We start from the raw sequence: 27283 nt of genomic DNA, 5'->3' as shown, positions 1-27283 counted from the left end.
TGTTTGCGGGGGTTGAGCTTTTTGCTCTTTCGGCCCGCCTCTCAACTGTCAATCAACTGTGTACTAACTACTTTTTTTTCCACACCACACACATCCCAGGAAGCAGCCCGTGACAGCTGACTAACTCCCAGGTACCTATTTACTGCTAGGTAACAGGGGCAGTCAGGGTGAAAGAAACTTTGCCCATTTGTTTCTGCCTCGTGCGGGAATCGAACCCGCGCCACAGAATTTCGAGTCCTGCGCGCTATCCACCAGGCTACGAAGCCCCTATGGCCACTTCCTGTGTGTGTGTGTGTGTGTGTGTGTGTGTGTGTGTGTGTGTGTGTGTGTGTGTGTGTGTGTGTGTGTGTGTGTGTGTGTGACAAGTACATGTAATAGGTATGACAAACACTGATCGGGAGTCAGTACATTTGACAAGCGACAGTCAGAGAGGCGGGGTCCAGGAGCTAAGAGCTCGATCCTGCAGGCGCACATACTGATCACCGCCACGGTGTGAGGACGGTGTCCACAACATGTGGCCAGACACAACAGTCTGTTGGATTGTCACCAGGTGTCGCTACTGGGAGATATTATCCTATTCTTTATGGAGTACCATAATGGTACACTATCATGCTCCCTGGAGCACTGTGATGATACACTATCATGCTCCCTGGAGGACCATAATGGTACACTATCATGCTCCCTGGAGCACTGTGATGATACACTATCATGCTCCCTGGAGCACTGTGATGATACACTATCATGCTCCCTGGAGCACTGTGATGATACACTATCATGCTCCCTGGAGGACCATAATGGTACACTATCATGCTCCCTGGAGCACTGTGATGATACACTATCATGCTCCCTGGAGTACTGTGATGATACACTATCATGCTCCCTGGAGCACTGTGATGATACACTATCATACTCCCTGGAGCACTGTGATGATACACTATCATGCTCCCTGGAGCACTGTGATGATACACTATCATGTTGGGAATCCACTACTCCACCTGTTTAACAAGTCATTCCTAAGTGGAGTGTTGCCCACACAATGGAAACACGCAATAATTATTCCCATACCGAAGCCTAATGACCCTGGCAATTACAGACCTATCAGCCTCGTGTCATGCACTTGCAAGATGCTTGAAAGGATCATCCTAAACCGACTGTTGCACAAAATAGGCAGGTTAGGGGAGGGGGTCAATGGATTTGTTAAAGGACGGAGCACAGCAAATTGTATAGTTAATTACTTGGCTAATGACACGGCTAGGTACTCTGTATTTGTTGACATCAAAGGAGCCTTCGACAAAGCACAGGGGATTGCGATCCTGGACGAGCTTGCATGCATGGGTGTCAAGGGGAGACTCATGAAATGGGTTGAAGACTACCTCACAGGAAGGAAAGCCAAGGTTTGCTTCAATGGAGCAGTCTCCAGAACAATGAATATGGAACTCGGGACCCACCAAGGCGGAGTCTTAAGCCCTACACTATTCAATGTACTTATGAACGCCATTGCAAATATTGATTTTCCGGAAGGAACACAACAAGTGGGATATGCAGATGATGTCCTAATACAAGCTCCCACCTTGGGAAAAATTGAACAGTCCATTGAACTCCTCGGAAGGAAATGTATTGAGCTCGGTTTCACTCTCTCCACAAACAAGACGAAGGCATACTCCCATCGCAAGCGGAGAGCAAATGAAGAACTGCAAATTAATGGTGTAACACTTGAATGGGTTGACCACTATCGGTACCTTGGCGTCATTGTCGGCTCTAACAAGGGAAAGAAAGAGGAGCTCAATCAACTCATAGGAACATGCAAAAGTCGACTCAGGGCACTGAAAGCTATGACCTGGAATGGACATGGAGCCTCTATTGCCGTGCTCAAAATGATGTACACAGCCTAAGTGCGCTCCGTCATAGACTATGCCGCACCAGTACTGTGCACCTACTCCCAAAGCGATTGGAAAAGGCTTGAAAGCATTCAAAATGAAGCCATGACAATCATTCTTGGAGTTCCAAGAACTGCCAAAACGTCTAATCTACGCGAGGAGTTGTCCCTTCCCAGTGTTAAAAGCAGAATTCAGGAGCTGAATGCTAAGCTTGCAATTAGGATAGCCAGAGATCCCCATTACAATGATATTGCCAAGAAAAAACTGAGCTCTGTGCTACTTTCAGGGGGAAACAGGAGAAGCAAAAAATGGCATCACAGAGCAGTCTGCTACCTTGAAGAGCTTCACCTGCTTGAGCAAGCCCGTGAGCTCCTGCCTGTAGAGAGGTTACCTCCCTGGGAGGATGACTCATGCAAGATCATCATCAATGAAATGGCAATGAAAAAATCCAACATGATACCACAAGAAATGAGGCACAAGTATCTCGAGGAAATTTATAAAGAAGCCGGAGATGAACTAGATCAAATCTACACTGACGGGTCATCTAATCCTATCAATGGCAGGGCTGGTGCAGCATACACGGTAATCAAGGATAATACCTTCCAACGCAGAAATGAAGAAAAAGCACGTATTGAGAACTATGCCTCTTCAACGCAAGCAGAGCTAACTGCCATTGTTATGGCGTTAAGGTTTCTTGAACGGAACACTAATGGTGCAGTGATTTGCACCGATTCAAAAGCAGCACTGCAAAGCCTAAGTAAAAATCAGGCAGAAAATCTTGCAATAGTCGCTGAAATCAAGAGAGCTGTGAGAGTACTTACCAATCAGGGAAGAGTCATCAAATTTCTGTGGATCCCCTCCCATGTTGGAATATGTGGAAATGAACGAGCAGATGTGCTGGCTGCTGAAGGCGCTGAAGGAGACCATATTGAATACTTCATGCCCAAGACTCAACTACAAATTAGAGGTATTATCAGGCAACATCACTGTGACAAGGTAACTGAGGAAAGGAGGATAGAAGCACAAACCAGTGAATCTGTACGATGGTACAACATGGTTGCAGCTGGCAATCCCAATCAGTATGGCCGAAGAGGAGGACGACGAGGGAGAGAATCAGTAATAGCGAGAATCCGTCTTGGATACAAATATCCATGGAGATTTGGAATGGAAACAACAGTTGATCAGCGAAGTTGCAGAATCTGTGGTGAGAGTGATGGACACCGCCTTGACCACTATCTACGTGAATGTGAACACCTGAGAGACATTAGGAATAACTGTAAAATAATAAACCCCACATTGTTTGAGTTAGGAAAACACTATTTGTCAAATATTGATACTGTTCTTAAAAGATTTCCCCATTTTGCACCCGCAAGATAACGTAAGCTTTTAAGGGTTGAAAAATGTTAATCTTCTTGTTTGAGGAGCTGTTCACTTGAGACAGTTAAGCAAGTCCCAGCTCTGTCTGGGTACAAGTGACAGGATGAACAACCCAGCGGGTTTTCTTCCTATTGGGGAGTGTTGTACATTCTGCTATGGCGGTATGTTCACTCACAAGATGAGTGGCGCTGCCAAATAAACTCGCCCCTCGGGGCAAAATTTAAAAATTTACTATCATGCTCCCTGGAGGACCATAATGGTACACTATCATGCTCCCTGGAGCACTGTGATGATACACTATCATGCTCCCTGGAGTACTGTGATGGTGCACTATCATGCTCCCTGGAGTACTGTGATGGTACACTATCATGCTCCCTGGAGGACCATAATGGTACACTATCATGCTCCCTGGAGCACTGTGATGATACACTTTCATGCTCCCTGGAGGACCATAATGGTACACTATCATGCTCCCTGGAGCACTGTGATGATACACTATCATGCTCCCTGGAGTACTGTGATGGTACACTATCATGCTCCCTGGAGTACTGTGATGGTGCACTATCATGCTCCCTGGAGCACTGTGATGGTACACTATCATGCTCCCTGGAGCACTGTGATGGTGCACTATCATGCTCCCTGGAGCACTGTGATGGTACACTATCATGCTCCCTGGAGCACTGTGATGGTACACTATCATGCTCCCTGGAGCACTGTGATGGTGCACTATCATGCTCCCTGGAGCACTGTGATGGTGCACTATCATGCTCCCTGGAGCACTGTGATGGTACACTATCATGCTCCCTGGAGCACTGTGATGGTGCACTATCATGCTCCCTGGAGTACTGTGATGGTGCACTATCATGCTCCCTGGAGCACTGTGATGGTGCACTATCATGCTCCCTGGAGCACTGTGATGGTACACTATCATGCTCCCTGGAGCACTGTGATGGTACACTATCATGCTCCCTGGAGCACTGTGATGGTGCACTATCATGCTCCCTGGAGCACTGTGATGGTGCACTATCATGCTCCCTGGAGCACTGTGATGGTACACTATCATGCTCCCTGGAGGACCATAATGGTACACTATCATGCTCCCTGGAGCACTGTGATGGTGCACTATCATGCTCCCTGGAGCACTGTGATGGTACACTATCATGCTCCCTGGAGGACCATAATGGTACACTATCATGCTCCCTGGAGCACTGTGATGATACACTATCATGCTCCCTGGAGGACCATAATGGTACACTATCATGCTCCCTAGAGCACTGTGATGGTACACTATCATGCTCCCTGGAGGACCATAATGGTACACTATCATGCTCCCTGGAGCACTGTGATGGTGCACTATCATGCTCCCTAGAGCACTGTGATGATACACTATCATGCTCCCTGGAGCACTGTGATGGTACACTATCATGCTCCCTGGAGCACTGTGATGGTACACTATCATGCTCCCTGGAGCACTGTGATGGTGCACTATCATGCTCCCTGGAGCACTGTGATGGTACACTATCATGCTCCCTGGAGCACTGTGATGGTGCACTATCATGCTCCCTGGAGCACTGTGATGGTACACTATCATGCTCCCTGGAGCACATTGATGGTGCACTATCATGCTCCCTGGAGCACTGTGATGGTGCACTATCATGCTCCCTGGAGCACTGTGATGGTGCACTATCATGCTCCCTGGAGCACTGTGATGGTACACTATCATGCTCCCTGGAGCACTGTGATGGTGCACTATCATGCTCCCTGGAGCACTGTGATGGTGCACTATCATGCTCCCTGGAGCACTGTGATGGTGCACTATCATGCTTTCTGGAGCACTGTGATGGTGCACTATCCGCCAATACGCTGAGCGTTTCTGGCAAGATGTGGGAAAAACACTTAAAAACTAATACTTAAAACTAATTGAGATCAAAATCACTAATTGAACTAATAAAAAAAAAATAAAGGTAAAAAATGTCATATATTAAATTTTGGATGGAACAGCAGAAGTAATTTTTATCTAAATAAACAGACTACAATTTTCTTTTTTTTTTTCATATTTTTGTATAAGTTTATACATGGGAGATACCAGCAGGTGTACAAGGTGGTCAATAATCAATAATGTTTGAGAATAGCAGGACATCGGTTGACACTTAGGGGGTAAGGTAGATAACATGGAGTTATTAGGTGGTACTTAGTTGTTTCTCTTAAACTGGTTGAGAGATGGACAGCCTTTGACATGATTGGGGAGGTAATTCCACATTTGGGGGATCTTTGAGATGCAGAGCATTTCTAGATTGGTTAAGGCGCACTCTTGGAGTATCAAATAGGTATTTGTTTCTGGTGTCGTGCCCATGGGTTCTGTTACAACCTTCTAGGAAGTGTTTAAGGTCAGGATTGGCATTACAGTTCAGAGTTTAATATATAGAGAGTACACGTGAGAGGATGTGCAGCGACTTAATATCTAACATGTTCAAAAATTTAAGTAAGGGTACCGAGTGCTGTCTGGGGCCAGAGTTCGATATTGTTCTAATAGCAGCTTTGTGTTGAGTAATTAGAGGACGTAGATGATCATGGGTAGTAGAACCCCAAGCACAAATACCATAGTTGAGACAAGAACAGATGAGAGAGCAATAGACCGTTAGCAAGGCAGGGCGAGGTGCATAATATCTGATCTTAGAAAGAATACAAACAGTTTTAGAAACTTTTTTAGTAATATTTTGAATGTAGCCCTGGAAATTCAGCTTGTTTTCGATGTGATAACCCTCTCACTGTCTGGCCCGTTGTCGCCGTGAGGGGGCTTGGTGGGCAGCTGCCGGAGTGTGATACTCCATGGGTCAGTCCTCTGTCCTTTTGCAGCCTTATGCTCCTGCTGCTGCCTTTACCAATTTTGTCAGACCCCTTTTCCTTTTACTCGTGTTTCTTTTTCTCCCCCCCCCCCTCTTGTCTTATCAAATTGTCATTTCCTGCCGACCTTTTACCTGTTTTGATTATTCTTTCGACCTTCTTTTGTTTTGACGCTCGGGTGTTTGAGGAGGCATACTCTTGCACCAGTAGAACCGTAGTACCCAACGTCTCGAGCGAGGGGACCCTTTTATTGTCAATCCTGCTTTCGTCACTGAACCCGCTCTCGACGGACTATTTCGAATTTTATGCAGGTGGCGTTTGTGGGGCGTATACTCACGACGCACCCGGCATGATCGGCGATAGCTTCTTGTTGGGTGTCCTGCCTCTAATTGTGGCTCCATGGTGGGTGTGGGAGGACATTCGTGAATGAAAGTTTTCCTCGTTTTCATGTCTGATAATATTTCCCTTGTATTTTCTCAGGCTCGTGGGGTGGGCGACCAAGCCCCCGAGTCGGACTGTGTTGGAAGACCAGGCCCTGTAGCCCCCGCTGCATTGGGCCCCCGACGACCTGACTACTCCCCTCAGCTCCCCTCCCTCCTCTGCGGTAGGGTCGAGTCCCCAGCCCCCAGTGGTGACCACCTCATCCCCTGGCACGGCTCCGTCTCTCATTGTGACTACTGCGCCTTTTACCCCCATGAACTCCGGGGGTTCTCAACGCCGTTCCTGCCACGGCCGCACTCGCATGATCCCTTCCCGTAATACTACTTACAATGCCTTGTTTGGTCCCGCTACGTGGGCTAAATACTTTAATCTCCACCATCTGGATTCTACTCCTCCTGACGATTTCTCCCTCCATAAACACCTTGTTGATTTAGTAGATGCCTCTGTTACTTTTAACTCCACCAGTTACAGTACGGTCGTCGTCCTTGCTCCTTCTCAGGATGCAGCTACTCGCTTAGCCGCTTTGTCCTGGATTGGAGAGACCCCTGTTCGGGACTCCAAGAACGCTCGGTTAAATGCCAGTGTTGGCACTGTTCTCCTCCCGCACCATGTTGCAACTGGTGTTCGGGACATCAACGATTGACCTGAGGATATTAAACATATCCTCGAAGCCCAAGGCCATTCTGTCCTCCAGGTGGACACGTTTACTCGACCCCCTCGTGGTCGTCGCCGTCAACCCCTTCGAGTTGTAAAAATCACTTTTGATAGTAGGACCCTTCCGCCCTCTATTATTGTTGCAGATGCTCCGTTCAGGAGTACATTCCCTCTCCTAGACTATGCAATAAGTGTTGGAAGTTCGGGCACGGTGTCCTCAAATGCACCGGTACTGTGTATCTGTGCCCCTTGTGTGGGGACAATAGTCATTCTAAGTCCGAGTGCACTTCTCCCCAGGCTCGCTGCCTCAATTGCGGTGAAGCCCACCCTACCTTCTCACGCTCGTGTATGTACTACAAACTCGAGGAAGCCGTCCTCAACGTGAAGCACCGTGATCGTATGTCTTTTTCTGAAGCGAGACGCCAAGTTCGTCGTCTCACCCCCTTTCGCGGGCGTCTCCTACGCTCGCGTGTTGCGTTGTAGCTCTCCTCGTCCTTCCCGTCTTCCTCAGTTTCACAACCGTTTCCAGGCCTTAAACCCGACCACACCCACCTCCTCCTCCCCTATTTCTTTGCCTCCTGTCCCGGATGGTCTCCCTCCCGGTTCTCCATTTGGATTTCCCCCCTTCCTACCCAGTCCACCATATCTCCTTTGTCTTCTTCCCCGTCTCCCCCCACTCTTTCTTCCCGACCCTCCCCCTAGTCTCTTGACCCTCCACGCCACCTGTCTGTCCAGGCTGATATCCATCATCCTCTCAGCAATCTTCATGTTGTTCGCTCTCGTTCCTCTTCTGCTGAGACCATTGATTCTGTCGCCCGGTACGTTGTTACTGGAACGCCTGTCTCTTTGAGTTAGAAACGTAAGCCTGGCTCCTCTCCTTCTTCCTCTCCAGCGGGTAAGAAGGTTTTGCTTTCTTCCTCGCCCCTTCCCTCTGACTCTGTCACTACACTACATCCCCTCCCATTTCAGTTGTCGAACCCCCTGTCTCTGATATGGAGGTTTTCTCCGCCCCCGATTCCCTCTCTGTTGCTGCCCTTCCTGAGGTGCACTCCCTGATTTCTGCCCCCCCCCTCCACCAACTGTCCTTGCTTGCTCCTCTCAGTTGTCTCCTCCTCCTCCGGACCCCGTCAGTCCGCCTCTGGTCTGTTCTCTCACTCCCTTCCCTCTCTCCTTACTAAGTTTACTCATGCCCCCAACCCTGATTTTGCCGACCCTACTCCTGATCCAGTCCCTGATCCTGACCCTGCTCCTGGTCCTGACCCTGATCCTGAGATCCTTTAGTAAACTGTGTTCCTCTTTCCCTTAATTTCTTTCTTGTTCTCTGTTACTGTCCTTTCTCTTTGATAATGTCTATTCTTCAGTGGAATATTCGTGGATTTTATGCCAACTTCCATGAACTCTAACTTCTAATTACACAGTTTACACCACTTTGTGTTTGTCTCCAGGAACCAATGCTTGGTGCTCGTCCTGGTCACTTTCGTGGTTATTACTTTCTTTCTCCCCCCCCCCCCAGCTCTTGCTGGGGCCCATAACTCTACTGCTCTCTTAATTCGTTCTGATATTCCCTTCGTCCTCTTACTTCTTCCGTCCCCAATCCATTGTTCTGCTGCCCGTGTTTTTATGGGTAAATGGTATACAGTCTGTTCCATTTATCTCCCTCCAAATGTCCCTCTTTCCCTTCCTGATCTTAAGCACCTCCTGGACTCCTTGCCAGAGCCGGTGCTCCTTTTGGGTGATTTCAACTGTCGACATTCCCTCTGGGGTGATGTTCTGACAAACACCCGAGGCCGTCTTCTCGAACCGTTCGTCCTCGCTTCTTCTCTATCTCTTCTGAATTCTGGTGAGCCCACTCATGTGGACTCTCGAACTCGCACCCTTTCCTGTCTTGATCTTTCTCTCTGCTCGTCATCCCTTTACTTAGATTTCACGTGGTGGGTTCTTGATGACCTCCATAACAGTGATCATTTCCCCATCCTCGTTTCCTTTTTCTCTTTCCACCCTCCCCTCTCCTTCCCTAGGTGGCAGTTTGCCAAGGCTGACTGGTGCCTATTCACCCTTCGCGCTACTCTCTCTGACCTCTCCTCTCTGCCTCTTCTTAGCGCCCTCCTTCTTTTTTATGACACTGTCTTCAATGCTGCCCTCCGCTCTATTCCTCGCTCTTCCTCCCGGGGCACACGGAAGTGCGTTCCCTGATGGAATGCGGACTGTGCTCGGGCTGTCCACTGTAAGCGTGCAGCCTGGAAAAAACACCGCCGCCGGCAGACGGCTGATTCTTTTATTCTATTTCGGAAGGCAAGTGCGGTGGCCCGTAGAACCATCTGTACTGCTAAACGTGAGAGTTGGAAATCTTATGTTTCCACCATTACGTCCGATACTCCTCTACCGCAGATCTGGAAGAAGATCCGCAAGATTCCAGGCAAGTTCATTCCAGATGTCTCGCCGGTTCTCCACCTCCGTGGGACTCTTGTGGCGGATCCAGTGAAGGTCGCGGCCGAACTGGGTTCCGACTTTTCTTCCGTTAGCTCTGGTTCTCATCTTCCTCAATCCTTCCTTCTTCGTAAGCCTGTTCTTGAATCTTATCCTTTAGATTTCAACACTCTTCTCCGCCTTCCCTATAACGATCCTTTCTCTCTTTCTGAACTTCGGTCTGCCCTGGCCCTCTGCGGATCTACGGCAGCGGGCTCGGATGACGTTCATTATGAGATGCTTCGCCATCTCCCTCCGTGCACGATTCAGTATTTACTGAATCTGTATAACCAGGTCTGGGAGTCGTCGTCCGTCCCTGAGGACTGGCTCGATGCCGTTGTACTCCCTATTCGGACACCAGGGTCTCTCTCTCTCCCCTAAGGACTTCCGCCCTATTGCTCTCACGAGCTGTGTTTGCAAGCTGTTTGAGCGTATGGTAAATGTCCGTCTGATGTGGTTCTTGGAACACCATCACCACCTCTCTCCTTCTCAATTTGGTTTCCGCAAGTGCCGCAGCACGACTGATGTCCAGGTGAACTTGGAGGTCTGTATTCGTACTGCTTTTGCTGCGAAGACCTCTGTTGTTGCTGTCCTTTTTGACCTGGAAAAGGCTTATGACACGACTTGGAGATATCATATTCTGTCCCAACTTCGTTCTTTTGGCCTTCGTGGTAATCTCCCTCTCTTCCTTCAAAGCTTTCTCTCTCGTCGTACTTTTCGAGTCAGGCTTGGTGCCACTCTCTCTGCCTCTTTTCGGCAGTATGAAGGTGTGCCCCAAGGTAGTGTTCTGAGTACTACTCTTTTTCTGGTTGCCCTCAATGGTCTCCTTTCCTCCCTTCCTTCTGGCATCTTCTCCGCTCTTTATGTTGATGATCTTACTCTTTGCTGTTGGGGTGATGATTCGCCTCTCCTTCAACGGCGGCTTCAACTTGCGATTGATGCCGTGTCATCTTGGGCCACCAATCATGGCTTCAAGTTCTCTACTACTAAGACTTGTGCCATGACTTTTACTCGGAAGCGGGTCGTTCTTCGTCCCTCTTTGTCACTTTATGGTCAACCCCTTGAATACAAAGATTCCACGAAGCTTTTGGGGTTATTCTTTGACACTCGTTTGTCTTGGTCTCCCCATGTCTCTTACCTCCGTGTTGAATGCTCTAAGGCCCTTAACCTACTTAAGGTTTTGTCCCATACTTCTTGGGGAGCAGATAGGCGCACGCTCCTCTATTTGCATTCCTCTCTCGTCCTGTCTAAGCTCGATTATGGTTGCCCTGCATACTCTTCTGCTTCTCCTTCTACTCTTCGCCGTCTTGATCCTTTGCACCATACTGGGTTGCGCCTCAGCTCTGGTGCTTTTCGTTCAACTTCTACCCTCAGCTTGTACGCTGACACTGGCTTTCTGTCTCTCCAGGATCGCCGTGATCGCTACTGTCTTCACTATCTTGCGCGATCCTTATAGCATCCTCACTCTCGCCTCTATCGTGCTTTGACTTTTACCCCTCCTGTAGTTCCTGTTCTTCTTCACCACCTTCCTCTTTCTGTCCGTTTGTCTCTCTTACAAGGTTCTCTTTCGGTTCGTCTTATTAATGTTTCTCCTCATATTGTTCCCTCCTTGCCCCCGTGGAGGGTCCCCCTTCCCAAATTTTGTACTTCTCTGACCCGCATCACTAAAGCTTTTACCCCTCCTACAGTTCTGAAACGCCACTTCCTTGAGCACTTTTCTTCTCACTCCCACTCCGTTCCCATCTTCACCGACGGGTCGAAGTCTGCTGACGGTGTGGGCTACTCTGTTGTTTTTCCTGACCACACTTACATGTGTCGCCTTCCTCTGGAGGCTAGCATCTTCACAGCAGAATTCTATGCTATTCTCTATGCTCTTCGTCCCCTTCTTTCCCGGGGGCAATCCTCCTTCGTGGTAGTAGTTGACTCTCGTAGTGCCCTCATGGCTTTAGGGTCCTTTAATCCAGTCCACCCTGTGGTCATCGAGATTCAACATTGGCTGCTTTTTATCTCCAGTAAATTTTAGTCGACTGCGTTTTGCTGGGTTCCCAGCCATGTTGGTGTCTCCTTAAATGAGCGTGCGGATGCTGCCGCTAAGGATGCTATCCACACTTGTCCCATCTCCCATAAAGGTGTTCCTTATTCTGACTTTTACCCAGTTATTCATGCCTCCATCCTTGCCCGATGGCAGAGTTGTTGGTCTTCTGTTGTTGGTAACAAACTGCGTACTCTTAAGAGTTGTGTGTCCCAGTGGCCCTCCTCCTGCCACCGTAACCGGCGGTGGGAAACGGCTCTGGCTAGGTTATGTATTGGCCATACCAGTTTAACTCACGGTCACTTAATGGAGCGCCGCCCTGCTCCTTATTGTCCGAATTGCATTTTCTCTCTTACAGTCGTACATATCCTTGTTGAATGTCCTGACTTTCAGGACGAGCGTGTGTCTTGTTGTCCGACTGTCCCCCGCGGTCGCTTGTCCCTCGATAGAATTCTTGGCGACTCAGATACTTTTGATATCGTTCGCCTTATGCGTTTTTGTTCTCGTATTGGCATCCTTGGTGATATTTAGCACCCTCTGATTATCCCGCACATTTGATGGTGCTACATAGTGCCTACTTAGTGCCATAGTGATGGTGCTACAACATTGATGGTGCTACATAGCCTTCCTGGTTTGGTGCCTTCTATTGATAATTACTTACTTACTTACTTACTTACTTACTTACTTACTTACTTACTTACTTACTTACTTACTTTCTTCTATGTGATAAATAATATTACTGTTTTGGAACGAAGACTCATAACGTAATTTCTTTACAAATTTATTTACAGGTACATATTTATAAAAAAATGTACCAAATTTAGTTATTTATTTATTAGTTATTTACTTTTATAAAATTGACTGTAATTTATTTATTTATTTACATAATTTATTTATTTATATATAATTTATTTACTTATTTACATAATTTATTTATTTATATACATAATAATATAAAGAACAATAATAAAGAGCAATATTATCTTAATCCGGCCCTGAGCAGCGGTGTGCACTGTTTAACAGGCGCCAGTCCATATGGTTAGTAGCAATTTCAATCACCTAACAAACCTGTTCACCTGACAGTAAATAGGTACCCAGGAGTTAGCGTGTTGTGGGGCTGCATCCTGGGGGGTGGGGTCAGTTGGTCGACCTGGGAGGGGGGGGGGGGTGACCTGGATGTAAGCCTACCACGTGAAGGGAAGGAATCATACAACATCTCACAGAGATGTTGTATGATGTTGTATGTTGTATGAGATCTTGTAAATAGATCCTGCCTTACTAACCTGCTCACTTTTCTGGAAACGGTAACCGGCTATTCAGACAAAGGACTTCCGGTAGATGTAGCTTACATGGACTTTGCTAAAGCTTTTAACAAGCTGCCGCATGAGAGACTGGCAAGAAAATTATAGGAACATGGAATAAATGGGAAAATACTGGAATGGATAAAACAATGGTTAAACATAGAAAACAAAGGGTCGTGCTAAATGGGAATGAATCTGACAGGAGAAATGTGCTAAGTGGGGTGCCACAGGGGTCCAGTCTGGGGCCAACCCTTTTTGTCATATTCATCAATGACATAAATGAGAACATTAAGAACCGCGTCATCAAATTTGCGGATGACACTAAGATCTGTGGTAAAGTGGCAAGTGAAAGTGATATTGAGACCTTACAAAGAGATCTACATGAACTCCACAAATGATCAGATGACTGGCAAATGCTTTTAAATGTCGATAAATGCAAGACCTTGCATGGGGGGCATAACATTCTACGTCACAACTACCAAAGTGACGGCACTACCTTACAACAGATAGATGAAGAAAAGAAACTTGATTTCACAATCCATCATTCACTAAAAGTTGCACAACAAGTGGGAGGGGCAGTAAAAAATAAGCGAACCAAACCATGGGAATAATCAAGCATACCTTTACTTTCAGGGAAAAGAAAGTAGTCGTTCAATTGTATAAGTCTCTGGTGCGCCCCCACCTGGATTAATGCATCCAGGCATGGAGACCTCGTCTCCAGAAGCACATAGCTGCTCTGGAGAAGGTGCAACACTGGGCAACAAAAATCATGCCAGAGCCTAGTCATCTCTCGTATCAGGAACGGTTGAGGGCCACAGGGCTAACAACACTACAGACCAGGCATGACAGGGCGGATCTCACAGAAACGTTCAAAATACTAAACAATTTGTACGATGTCGATCCGGACAGTTTCTTCAAAATGTCAGATGTAACACGAACGAGGAGCAACGGGTTCAAGCTCAACAAGCCACGCTGTAGGACAGAAAACAGTACGTGTTTTTTCACCCATAGGGTTGTAAACCCGTAGAACCGTCTTCCCGCCGAAGCCGTAAACGCTAAAACTCTGCTGGGTTTTAAAATACAGATAGAAAAGATCATACGGGCAAATGGGGGGACCTTTGACAAGCCGCCAGCTTCCTATTCTCGTCGAGGCCATTAGTATTAGTGGCTCTCAGGTAAATTTATATACTTGCTGCCTGTACCTGACACAATGAATAAATTATTATTATTTTTAATGATAGGCTTTTGCATTCAAGTATGTATTAGTTTGCGCTAAAATCAGGTTTTCTGTAAATCAATGGGTCTTCTGCTAGCATACAGAAAATGGATGAAAGAGAGACTCCAGCAAGTCCTTAATCCTAACGTTCCGTGAAATACGACCCACCAAGTCGTTTAACAACCAGGTACCCATTTTACTGTTGGATAAACAGAAGCAACAGTTAAGCATTGGCGCCCAGTAAATCCTCTCCGACCTAAATATGAACCCAGGCCAAAGCGCTCACGAAGCGCCAGGCAAGTGTGTATTACCACTAACTACAGTGACTGCTTTATGTTTGTCCTCACGCTTACCAACCAAGATGTCTGATTAGGAGAGAGGGTGGGGAGTTGAGGGGTGAAAGAGGGTGACCCGGGCACCACCGGGTACCTTACCTACCTTTCTGTACGTGCAAGTGTCTTCCACAACTTTCCACAAAACTTTCTTTTCCTGATCGGGTAGTTACCCCTCGATAGTAACAGAAAACAACAGGATACTGACACACACTACAGCAAAAGGAAAATCAAAGTCATTCTTCTGGTTGCCGCTGTGTTGGGAGCTGCCGGGGCGGTGATTGAGTACTGCGGACCTGTCATTACCTCTTGTTACCGACGCCGCCGCCGTCGTTGTCTCGGGTCGAGTCTACGCAGGAGAGAGTAAACTTGTGTGATTTACCTTGTCTTTGGCTGGCAAGTTCCGCTCTTACACGGGTGTTCTCTGGGAGGTACATGTATGCTACCCATTAATCTTTAGACCTCATCTTTATGCAGACATGCAGTACAACTCTTACAAACAAATACACATGCACACACACACGTACATTGTAATGTACGATTATGTTATGTTGTTCGGTAGATTACATACACAGTGTTTAGTGAGTTTCATATTTATTTAGTAGTTTTGATTACAGTAGTCGATTATTGGCATTGTCGTAGACGTTCAGACGGAGCTTGGAGCAGAGCAGAGAGCTGAGTGAGGCCGGAGTCGCGGAGCTCTATGTGGGAGAGCGTGGCGGCTCGTAAAGGAATCGTGAGTGTCTGAACTCGATGGGGAGCGAGAGCATTGTAGCTCGATGCGGTCGTAGTCTGCTGTCTGCTCTGTGTCGAAGCTGTAGCGTCTTGGGGTTGATTAGAACTGTACACGACGAGTGCTTCATTCTTGAGGTTGAAGAGGTGAGGTAAATCCAAAGCGTCTGTACTGGAGTTATCTGAATCACTGTGGAGATTGTACTGTTGGCTATTCTCATATCGCTTGCTTATATTTGGTGACTACACCTCAGCTTCCTCCAATAAGATAGAAAGATGGAAGAACTGTTACAGGTAATTAGGGAAAAGATTATAGCTTCTGTAATTAGTGCTAATTAGTTATGCCATTAAGATAATGAGAGACTGGAGCGAGTATAAGGATTACTCGCTACACCATAAACAACATGCACACCCACAAACATAGAGATGTTAGAGATGTCGTAGAGATGTTAGAAAGTTTTCTTTTAGCGTAAGGGTAGTGGATAAATGGAATGACTTGAAGGAGCAGGTTGTAGAGGCTAACTCCATTCATAACTATAAAGGCAGGTATGACAGGGAATTAGGCCATGAGTCAATGCCTTAGATAATCACTGGCTAGAAAAGCGGGGTCATGTGTGCCCTCAGCCACAGCTCAGAATGGAAGCAAGTCGATGAAGAACTCTGTAGGGTAAGGCAGGTCCTAGTCAACAACGGCTTCTCCAATGGTTTCGTGGAAGACATCATAAGAAGGAAAGTGAAACGCCATGCAACCTTTGAAGAGACAACTAACACAACACCTATACCCCCTATTAGAGTATTTTACAGGAACTTCTTTTCCACAGCTCATAAAACGGAGGAAAGGGTCCTGAAAGATATTGTCAGTAGAAACGTTATCCCTACAGACAAAAATCAGAAGATACAACTGACGATTTACTATAAAACCAGAAAAACGGCCAGCCTACTCATGAGAAACTCTCCAGACACAAAGCAGAACGCTTTAAAAGAGACCAACGTCGTCTATGCCTTCAAATGCCCTCTTGGGGACTGTAAGCCTAAAAAAACCCAGTATATAGGCAAGGCAACATCTCTTTCCAGGCGTTTAACGATGCATAAGCAACAGGGCTCCATTAAGGAACATATAATCTCTTCCCACAAACAAACCATCACCAGAGAAATCTTAGCAAACAACACAGAAATCATCGATAGATACAGCGATAGCAGGCGGCTTGACGTCTGCGAGGCACTACACATCAAGAAGTCAACACCAGCAATCAACAGCCAATTAATGCACAACTATATTCTACCCACTTCAAGACTCCGCTCCAATATAGAAGCATCAAGAAATATGAACCAATAGGCTTTCTACAATTACTTCCATTCAATACCCATTGTTTCGTGTTTTGTCTTGTGTTTGAATTTAATACCCATTCAATACCCATTGTTGAAAGTTTGTTTTCACCTCATCCATCTCACCCAAATGTAGATATAAAATCGAAGATGTGTAAGCTCTATTCAGTTTCAGTTGTGTGTTTGTAAACTAAAGTCTTTGAAAATGTAATAAGTTTTACGAAACGCACTCAAGTGTCGCGTCAGACTAGAAATAAAAATGAATTTTGGAGAATTGATCTTTGAATTACCATCAACAGTGAAAAGAAACGTAAGAAAGATCGAGAAAATTCGTGTTAGAATTATTAATCTTACTTTTTCGGTCATATTTAATAATATATATATATATATATATATATATATATATATATATATATATATATATATATATATATATACATATATATATATATATATATATATATATATATATATATATATATATATATATATATATATATATATATATAATGCACAGACTACCCTATTCCAGTAGCTGAAGTTTATAACTTTTTAGACACTCAACCCACCAGGGGACTCGAACACTGGCCAACAAGGTGGCAGTTGCATGCTGTATCCACTACACTATACTTCAAAGCCATTAGAGAGGTAGGAATTCTGGGGTATTTAACCAACCAGAACTCCAATCCTCTCCCAGGCAATGAGATAGTGTGGGACCTCGGATGCTCTTTCATCGGTTCCTGTTATATGGGAAAACTCAGTGCCAAATGCTTAATGCACAGACTACCCTATTCCAGTAGCTGAAGTTTATAACTTTTTAGACACTCAACCCACCAGGGGACTTGAACACTGGCCAACAAGGTGGCAGTTGCATGCTGTATCCACTACACTATACTTCAAAGCCATTAGAGAGGTAGGAATTCTGGGGTATTTAACCAACCAGAACTCCAATCCTCTCCCAGGCAATGAGATAGTGTGGGACCTCGGATGCTCTTTCATCGGTTCCTGTTATATGGGAAAACTCAGTGCCAAATGCTTAATGCACAGACTACCCTATTCCAGTAGCTGAAGTTTATAACTTTTTAGACACTCAACCCACCAGGGGACTCGAACACTGGCCAACAAGGTGGCAGTTGCATGCTGTATCCACTACACTATACTTCAAAGCCATTAGAGAGGTAGGAATTCTGGGGTATTTAACCAACCAGAACTCCAATCCTCTCCCAGGCAATGAGATAGTGTGGGACCTCGGATGCTCTTTCATCGGTTCCTGTTATATGGGAAAACTCAGTGCCAAATGCTTAATGCACAGACTACCCTATTCCAGTAGCTGAAGTTTATAACTTTTTAGACACTCAACCCACCAGGGGACTCGAACACTGGCCAACAAGGTGGCAGTTGCATGCTGTATCCACTACACTATACTTCAAAGCCATTAGAGAGGTAGGAATTCTGGGGTATTTAACCAACCAGAACTCCAATCCTCTCCCAGGCAATGAGATAGTGTGGGACCTCGGATGCTCTTTCAGAATTCCTACCTATATATAATTCCTATATATATATATATATATATATATATATATATATATATATATATATATATATATATATATATATATATATATATATATATATATGTCGTACCTAGTAGCCAGAACGCACTTCTCAGCCTACTATGCAAGGCCCGATTTGCCTAATAAGCCAAGTTTTCATGAATTAATATATTTTCTCTAATTTTTTTCTTATGAAATGATAATGCTACCCATTTCATTATGTATGAGGTCAATTTTTTTTTATTGGAGTTAAAATTAACGTAGATATATGACCGAACCTAACCAACCCTACCTAACCTAACCTAACCTATCTTTATAGGTTAGGTTAGGTTAGGTAGCCAAAAAAGTTAGGTTAGGTTAGGTTAGGTAGGTTAGGTAGTCGAAAAACAATTAATTCATGAAAACTTGGCTTATTAGGCAAATCGGGCATTGCATAGTAGGCTGAGAAGTGCGTTCTGGCTACTAGGTACGACATATATATATATATATATATATATATATATATATATATATATATATATGTCGTACCTAGTAGCCAGAACTCACTTCTCAGCCTACTATTCAAGGCCCGATTTGCCTAATAAGCCAAGTTTTCCTGAATTAATATATTTACTATAATTTTTTTCTTATGAAATGATAAAGCAACCCTTTTCTCTATGTATGAGGTCAATTTTTTTTTATTGGAGTTAAAATTAACGTAGATATATGACCGAACCTAACCAACCCTACCTAACCTAACCTAATCTATATTTATAGGTAAGGTTAGGTTAGGTAGCCAAAAAAAGCTAGGTTAGGTTAGGTTAGGTAGGTTAGGTAGACGAAAAAACATTAATTTATGAAAACTTGGCTTATTAGGCAAATCGGGCCTTGAATAGTAGGCTGAGAAGTGCGTTCTGGCTATTAGGTACGACATATATATATATATATATATATATATATATATATATATATATATATATATATATATATATATATATATATATAGATAAAGTTTGTGAGGGTACCACCTCTGGTGCCAATGTGGGGACCCATAGCCTCGGAGAAGAAAATAAAAAGTATTCAGAGGAGACCTTGTGGTCTCTCACTGAACACTAATATTATCTTCTCCTACCACCCCCATTCTTTTGTATGTACACATATATATTTACTTTATTTGAACTTTGTTACAAAAAAGGAGTTACATATGGGTTACAAAGATGGTTATCATAGGTTGTCGAGTTCCTCCAGCTCCTCAGATGGCGGGCAGGAACCCTGGATGCAGTGCGCATTTCCCCTCTGTATCGCCACACTGAGGCGCTGGAAAAGAATGCTTGCAGCTCTCGGTTCCCTTGTTGTTTCAATGAGCCTAGAACCCAGTTCCTTCAAAAAACTGGTAGCACTTTTACCCCAGGCGCCGAGTGTCTCAGAAGCAATGGGGACAAAATTGTAGTGGTGATCCAGTTCTCTATACTTACGGGATTTGGCTGCTTCCCTGTGGGTGGCAGCGCCACCTGGTTGTGCAACACTGAGGTTAATGTAGGTGTTAGCCAGGGTTGATACACACATGTAGTCCCATACTAACTGCTTGCTATTCTTCCAGGGGTTCACTGTGATACCATCCGGGCGACCAATAAGAGCATCAGAGTTACGGGGCGTTAGGTAACGGGGCTCTCTTTCAGCTGGGCATCCAGCTGTGGTGAGGCTCCTCTTGATGATGTCATTAACTTCACTGTGCCTCGAGTGCCATCCCCCTGTGCTTTGGCAGAGTAGGCCATGGTGGCCGTACCTGTCAGCCACCACCTCGCCGCAAATACACCTATATCTGGTGTGGATTGGGGCAGCAAGGCGGAGGGCCACAGCAATTCGGAGGGCGTGTGGTGTGAGACGCGTGCCAGTTGCCGACATTGGGGTTGCTAACAGGAAATCCCCTGCATGTGGTGCTGCTACTGCTGTGAGGCGAGCAATGTCGTGTTGTGTTGTTGCAGCACCCAGGCACTCTGCAGCAACTTGGTCTACAATGGGACCATCCCAGCTGGATTGCTTGTGGGTTTTTGGGGATGGTAGTTGAGGTGATTGGCATGCACGAGAGGCCCACTCTGTGGCACAGCGTGTAAAATTGGGATCATGTACACCTGCCAGCTGATGTAAGTGGGCAGGTAGAATTTCCTTCACAAGGTCGTCGGATGCTGATAAGGAGGACAGGAAGGCTGGAACAGCGATTTGCGTTGCTGTTCGAACTCCGAGGCCCCCAAGTCTTACGGGAAGAGAGGCTTGTTTCCACTGTAGGTCATCGAGAGTATATATATATATATATATATATATATATATATATATATATATATATATATATATATATATATATATATATATATATATATATATATATATATATATATATATTACATTAACAATTGTGTAACTAGCTTTACAACACTGTCCCTAGCTTAGCTAAATGACCTATTGGGTTCAGTTCCTGAACCGATTATGTGCCTCTGTAACCCTTTCCACCACCGCCCACGGGATGGGTATGGGGTGCAAAAAAGAAAGAAATTGAAAAAATACCACTAGGACCAAGTGACCATTTTGTCCTGGTGTTTCACTAGATGATAGAATTTAAAACAGTGCCCATAAGACAAGGAGTCAGGGAAGGGAGAGTTGACTATAAAAATGAGACTATGAAAGTAAGAGAGTATCTGGGAAGTGTGCAGTGGGAGGAGGAACTTAGAGGGAAGACGGTCCAGGAAATGATGGCCCAAGTCAAACTGAGGTGCAAAGAGGCAGAAGAGAGATTCATACGTCCAGTAAGAGAATAAAGCAGGAGAGAATATAATAACCCGTGGGTCAATAGACAGTGTCAAGAAGCATAATCGAAAATCAAGAGAGAGTGAAGGAAATACAAAGGTCAAGGAACAGAGGAACACCGTAATAGATGCAACACTGTCAGAAATGAATGCATAAATATAAGAAGAATATAAAAAAAAACTATGAAAATTATATTGATTTTAAAGCAATAGAAGCTAAATAACCATAGCCCCTACCCAGCCATATAAGGAGGAAAATAACAGTGAATGACCAAGTGACAAGGTTACGAAGAAGAGAAGATGAATATAAAGGAATGACAAGGAAATTTGCGAGGAACACAATGTCAGCTTCCATAGAGTGTTCACAACTGAGCCTGAACAGCTCCCGGTGCTTGAAGAAGATGTAACCCCTGACGAAAGGCTATTAATATTGAGGTAACAGCAGATGAAGTAAGGAAACAACTAGCATCACTAGACGGAACTAAAGCTTCTGAGCCAGACCAAGTATCACCATGGATGTTAGTGTTAATGGATGGGAATTTCTGCGAATTTCTGGATTGTCAAAACGTCTTTGATACAGCACCACACAGGAGATTACGATACAAACTGAAGACAGTAAGTAGAAATGAATTAATATTGGTAAGGAAATACCTAACAGACAGGAGTCAGAGAGTAATAGTGAGGGTAACAAGCGGGGTACTTCAAGGATCGGTGCTGGGATCCTTACTATTCCTCATTTATGTGAATGACCTATCGACAGGAGTTGAGTTTTATATGTTGATGTTTCCAGAGGATGCAAAACTAATGTGAAGAGTTGTGACAGATAAGACTTAAAGATTTTCCAAGATGACTCTAATAAGCTGCAGAGTTGGTCTGAGAAATGGCTAATGGAGTTCATCAAAAGTATTTGTAAGGTAATGAAATGGAGACAGGAGCCAGGAAATCGAAAGACCAATACTCGATGAAAGGAAATAACCTCTTTATAACGACTAGAGAAAAAGATCTGGGAGTGGACATAACACCAAACCTAACTCCGGAGCCTCGTACAAGTAGGATAACGTCAGCTGCATGCTCTCCACCAGCAAAAGTCACAACATCTTTTACGAACCTAAATAAGGAATCATGTATAGATCACTGTACACCGCCTGTGTGAGACCAGGTTTAGAGTATGCCGCTCCATCATGAAGCATCCATCTTTTAAGCACTTGAGGAAACTCTAAAAGGTTCAGAAGTTTGCAACGAGACTCGTCCAAGAATTGCAAATGACGAGTCTTGTCCTTCACAATTCTGGTTCACGATAACCTTGTTACTGTGATATTTGGGTCAGAGATTTAAATGAAGGTAGAATTTCCTTTTTTCGCACTGGTTTTAGTCTTTTGTTTTATTAACATTATCTTTATGGTGGATATAGATGCTCAGTGTTCACTAGTGTGTCCCATTCTTCATATGCTTTTCTAACCATTGTAGTCACTATAGAGGTTTCATCTAATGCAGTTGCTCTTGTTGAATAAGTGTTGAGTTTGATGCGCAGGGCTTCAGTTGCTTCGCATTCCAGTAAGTAGTTTAATAGCGGCGCCTCTGCATCTGTTCCACAGACGACACTCTTTAACTATTGGGTTTATTACCTCCCTGCAGCACCTGTAACCAAGTCCGAGTCTGTGGATGGCTACTGCAATGTCTCTAGATGTCTTTTTGCCAGCCTTGAAGGAGTAGTACCCAGTGGCTTGTTCGTATCACATCACAGTGGATCTTCCTTCCGCTACTTTGGCTCTGTGGCGACTTTTGATAGTTGGGAGTATTTTCTTCTTGATTTGCTCCTTAATCTGTAAGAAACTTGGAAGTACTTTAACCTGTACAACAGATAGAACAGTGGCAGTTTTTGCTAGTGAGTCTGCCTTTTCATTACCATCTATGCCAGTGTGACTTGGTATCCAATTTAGAGTGATTGACAGCCCTAGATTGTGGGCTTCTTTTCCTATATGTTGGATTTCTTTGATGAGTTGTATATTATCTCTGTGCTGACTGGATAACAATGCCTGGAGCGAAGATTTAGAGTCGGTACGAATGACGACATCATGTCAATTATTTTCAATTGTATAGTTTATGGCCTCCTTCAGGGCATATAATTCTGTTTGCAATGTTGAGCACCCACTATTCATGCTCCAGTAAGCTTCATGGTTGGTAGTGTAAACTGCTGCCCCAGCAGAACCTTTTTCTTGATCAACTGATCCGTCTGTGAAGATGTGAGTGATTGTAGGTCTTGAGATGGTTTCAATTTGTTGTTCTATGACAGCTTTGAGCCTCTGCGAGTCACATGCTGATTTTTAACTGGTAATCTTTCAATGAATATCTTTAAACTCGATTCTTCCCATGGAGGAGGCTGCCGAAAGTGTTGATATGGTCTATCTTCTCCTTTGTTTTCAATGGTCCATTTCAAGTCCACTTTCTCTAGAATCTTGATCAGATTATCCGTCCATGTACTTGTTCTTTATTGAAGGTTTCTGTGAAGCTATCTATGTATGCTCTCTTTGAGTAACAGTCTGGTAGTGGTTCCAACAAGTTTTGCTGTTAAGTGTCTATTCTTTGCTTGATCTTGTTTATTAAAGCTGGTAAGTTAGTTTCCATTCTTAGATTCTCTCGACGCGTCCATATAGGTGCTCCCAGCATTGTTCTGAGGGCATCATTTTGTGATATTCGAGTTTCTTTCATTGTTATCACTAAGAGATGTAAGATCAAGAGAAGCATAGTCAATGAGTGACCTAGCTGCTTGAACGTAGTACATTTTGAGTACTGGTAGAGATGCACCCTCTCTAAGACTTGTCAGGGAGCGCAATGCTGAGTTTCTGGCTTTGCAACGTTACCGAATATATTAAATTTCTTGAGTGAATTTCAACTGGCTGTTTATTATGACTCCAAGGTATTGAAAAGAGGTAACCCACTCATTTTCTTGTCCTTGTATTGCGAGTCTGATGTCTTGAGTTTCATTTTAACGGCCATTGCTTTGGTTTTATTGCTGTTTATTTTCAATGCTATGCGTTCCGCTTCCCTGCTGATGATGTCTAGGTATTTTTGTGAATGGTTCCTGGCGCCTTTGCTATTGATAATAACCACAAAGTCGTCTGCATAGTTAAGCAGTTTGGCTTTTGGTAAATTGAGCTTCATAAATTGTTCCATGAGACAGTTGAAGAGGAAGGGGCTTAGTATTCCTCCCTGCGGAGTTCCATTTTCCAGCCTCTTTGAGTTCGATGTTTTTCCTTGGAATTTGACTTTAGCTTCTTTGTTAAGCAGACTTCTTTTAACAAATTTGTCGTTGATTTGATCCAGGAGGGAGGTAAGGCATGCTGTGGTTCCAACACCTTTTCAGTAAGGATACATATTTTGGTGCAGTGGTTTGGCTTTCCATTCAATTTGATTCGATTCTTTCTGCAGTTTTGGCCAGACAGCTTGTTAATGAGATGGGTCTTGGATTTCCTGGGTCTTTGGGTTTTGGAATGAGAACTATAATTGCACTGTTCCAAGAGAGTGGTCGGGTTCTTGTCACCCATACTCTGTTGATGAGATTCAAGAAGGCTTCTTCACCCTTTTCTCCTAGCTTGGCTAGCATGTTGTAAGTGATTTTGTCCTCGCCTGGAGCTGTATTTTTAGGGTTCTTTGTAGCGCTTCTGAGTTCTTTCAGATTGAAAGGTTAGTCTAGTTCGTCAAGTAAGGCTAAAGCATCAGTTTTTCCATCTTGCTGCTTGAAGTATTTGTTGGTGAGTGAGAGTTGCTTGTGGAAATTGAGTGGAACTGGCTCTTGAAGTAAATATATTTGCTATTCTTTCTGCTTCTTGTTCTGGATGTACATGATGGGGAAGAGCAGGAGGCGATTTTCCTTTGGCCTTGTTGATCTACCTCTAGATGTCACCCAAGGATATATGCTGATTTAGCTTGGCACACCACTCGAGCCATTTTTCCTTCCTTGATTTTTGCTGTTTCTTCATGCACGTGATCTCGGACATCTCCAAGAAGTTCTATATTATCTTGGGTTCTGTCTTTTCTGAAATTCTTTCGTGCACAATTTAGTCTGTAATGTAGCTCTATGATTTCAGTGTTTGGAATGCTTTGTCCCTATTTGCATTAGTACCAATGGTCTTTATGTTGTTGGGTAATTGTTTTCTTCTTGAGGATGGAGTGATCTGCTGCTCTATGTATTGCATTTACTAAATCATTTTCCGTTTCTTCAGTGTTGTCAGGCTGAGTGTAGTTTTGGTGCCAAATTTAAAGAGATTCCTGAAATTTCGTCGAATCTGCTTTGATAAAGTTCCATCCGGGCTCGGGAGCTGGAGGTCTGGGCGGTAGTGCTATATTAATAACTGTGCTTGTAGCAAAGTGGTCACTAGTCAGTACATGGTCAACTGACCAGTAACGCAACTCATAAATACTGGTGGAGACAAACGAGAGATCCAGCTTCCTGTGACCAATATGGGTTGGGTATTCTCCATTATCCACTATTCAGTCCATTATTCTGTATGAAGTTGAATCCATTGAGTCCCTGGTGGTTTCTAATGTGCTGATTCCCTGACGGCTTGTGTCTTCTTGGCTAGAGTGGCGACTGCCATTGAGTGCTGAAACAATTCAGTTTCGTCTCCTTCTTCGACTTCGTCGACATTTTCCGGTAGGGTTTGTTGAAGTGTGGAGGAAATAAGTTCACTAGATTTTTTCATCTCTGTTAACATTTCCTTCCTTGACTAAGGGTTGGTGTGTTCCAGTGCTTGGAATGCTTTGTCAAACATCTTGTTGAAGGTTTCTGTCAGGGAGGCGTTAACTATTGGAACAGTCACTTGATATGCCTTTAGCTGCCTCTCTTTTATCTTGGTAGGTGAGGAGACTCTGGGTTGGGTCGTGGTGTCTTTGCTTCATCCAGCCACTGAAGCATTAGATGATGTAGAGGTCACAATCCGTGTTGGAGATATCCTGGAGACCTTAGCAGGCTTATTAATTTTGCTGCCCTGATCTGTGCGGTTGTTGTTGCCTTGTGGAGTAGTGTTCTGTTTCTCCAGTTGTTCGAGGTCCTGTTGTTTAGACTAGAAGGAATTGGTGCTCTAGACTGTTGCTGATTTATATTTTTATAGATTTGGACTTGCCAAAGAGTATTCCATTGGCTTTTAACTGAGGGTCTGGTAGTTTGTGGTCGTGGATTAGTGGCTTCGGGTTGCTGGGCTTGGATTCTTTTGGCCCTTTCTGGACATCGTTTGTTCCAGGCCTGATGTTTATCCCCGCAGTTTGGGCATTTTCCATTTGCTGGTATGCCTTCTATATGCAGATTTTTGCATATATCAGTTTTATGTAGCTCAATGCATACTCCACATCGTTCCGGGCCTCTGCAGCCATCTTTATGGTGGCCGAAGCGATTCATCTGTAACAGCTCACGGGCTCTGGATTGTACAGCCTTAGCCTGAATTGTCCACAGATCCCAACATTCAGAGTGCTGATGCGAGGTTCTTTTATTGTTACAAGCACATGTCTTATTTCGACGTTGTCGTGCTTGCATCTTTGCGCTGTTATGACATTGGGGCATTCTAAGAGCCTGTTTGAATTGACTTCAACCGGGAAATGTTGTACTATCATCTTGGTGACTTTTTCTTCTCGTTTTAATTCAACTAAGTTTTCCGTATTCCTGAGGTTAGCAATTATGTCTGGGTTAGATGTGGATATTCTATACTAAGTGGGACCATTTACTGTCTTTTTGGTTTCGAAGATGGTCCAGACATCTGAGACAGGATTGATTGATGATTGATGTATAACTACTGCAGATATGAATAACACAATGACAACTGCTTTTCTAATCATTGTAGTTGCTGTTGATTTTGCATCTAATGCAGCTGCTGTCGTTGGATTAATGTTGAGTTTGATGCGCAGGGCTTCAGTTGCTTCACATTCCAATAAGAAATGTAATAGTGGCGCCTCTGCATTTGTTCCACAGATGACATTCTTTAACTATTGGGTTTATTACCTCCCAGCAGCACCTGTAACCAAGTCTGAGTCTATGTATAGCTACTGCAATATCTCTGGATATCTTTTTACCAGGCTTGAAAGAGTAGTAACCAGTGGCTTGTTCGTACCATATCGCACTGGATCTTCCTTCTGCTACTTTGGCTTTGTGGCGACGTTTGATCATTTGATCATCGTCTCGACGACGGGAGCATTTATTTCTTTATTTGCTCCTTAATCTGTGAAGAGAGACAGGAGTTGTTGTTGTTTTAGATCCAGCAACTCTGAACAAAAAAGTTCCAAGTAGCTCAGGCTATGGTGAGCCCGTAGTGGACTTACCTGGCACTGGAGCAGGGCTGTAATTTGGAGACAGGAGTTGTTG

The 27283-nt window shown here is 44.4% G+C and overlaps 1 protein-coding gene across 1 annotated transcript; it reads right to left on the bottom strand.

Moving 5' to 3' along the window:
- Positions 1 to 543: 543 nt before the first annotated feature.
- LOC138352062 (protein starmaker-like) lies at positions 544 to 25634 on the bottom strand. Its single transcript, XM_069304243.1, has 5 exons — positions 25494 to 25634; positions 13614 to 13728; positions 13243 to 13320; positions 3487 to 5127; positions 544 to 995 (listed from the first exon to the last, which is right to left on the bottom strand). Exons 1-5 carry the CDS (start codon positions 25632 to 25634, stop codon positions 544 to 546), a joined length of 2427 nt encoding a protein of 808 aa, XP_069160344.1.
- Positions 25635 to 27283: the final 1649 nt, after the last annotated feature.

This window comes from Procambarus clarkii, chromosome 52 (genome assembly GCF_040958095.1).
Source record: "Procambarus clarkii isolate CNS0578487 chromosome 52, FALCON_Pclarkii_2.0, whole genome shotgun sequence".
NCBI lineage: Eukaryota > Metazoa > Arthropoda > Malacostraca > Decapoda > Cambaridae > Procambarus > Procambarus clarkii.
Note: the sequence above shows the minus strand (reverse complement) of the source record. Positions and strands in the feature narration are given on the sequence as shown.

What these genes read in the sequence shown, in the direction of transcription:
- LOC138352062 (XM_069304243.1), bottom strand. Translation starts at nt 25,634, where the DNA reads ATGAAAAAATCTAGTGAACTTATTTCCTCCACACTTCAACAAACCCTA. An exon ending in TAGCCAAGAAGACACAAGCC is followed by an intron (nt 13,729 to 25,493) that starts GTCAGGGAATCA and finishes CACCTTCTCCAG; the next exon opens with AGCAGCTATGTGCTTCTGGA. An exon ending in TCTTTTCCCTGAAAGTAAAG is followed by an intron (nt 13,321 to 13,613) that starts GTATGCTTGATT and finishes ACTTTACCACAG; the next exon opens with ATCTTAGTGTCATCCGCAAA.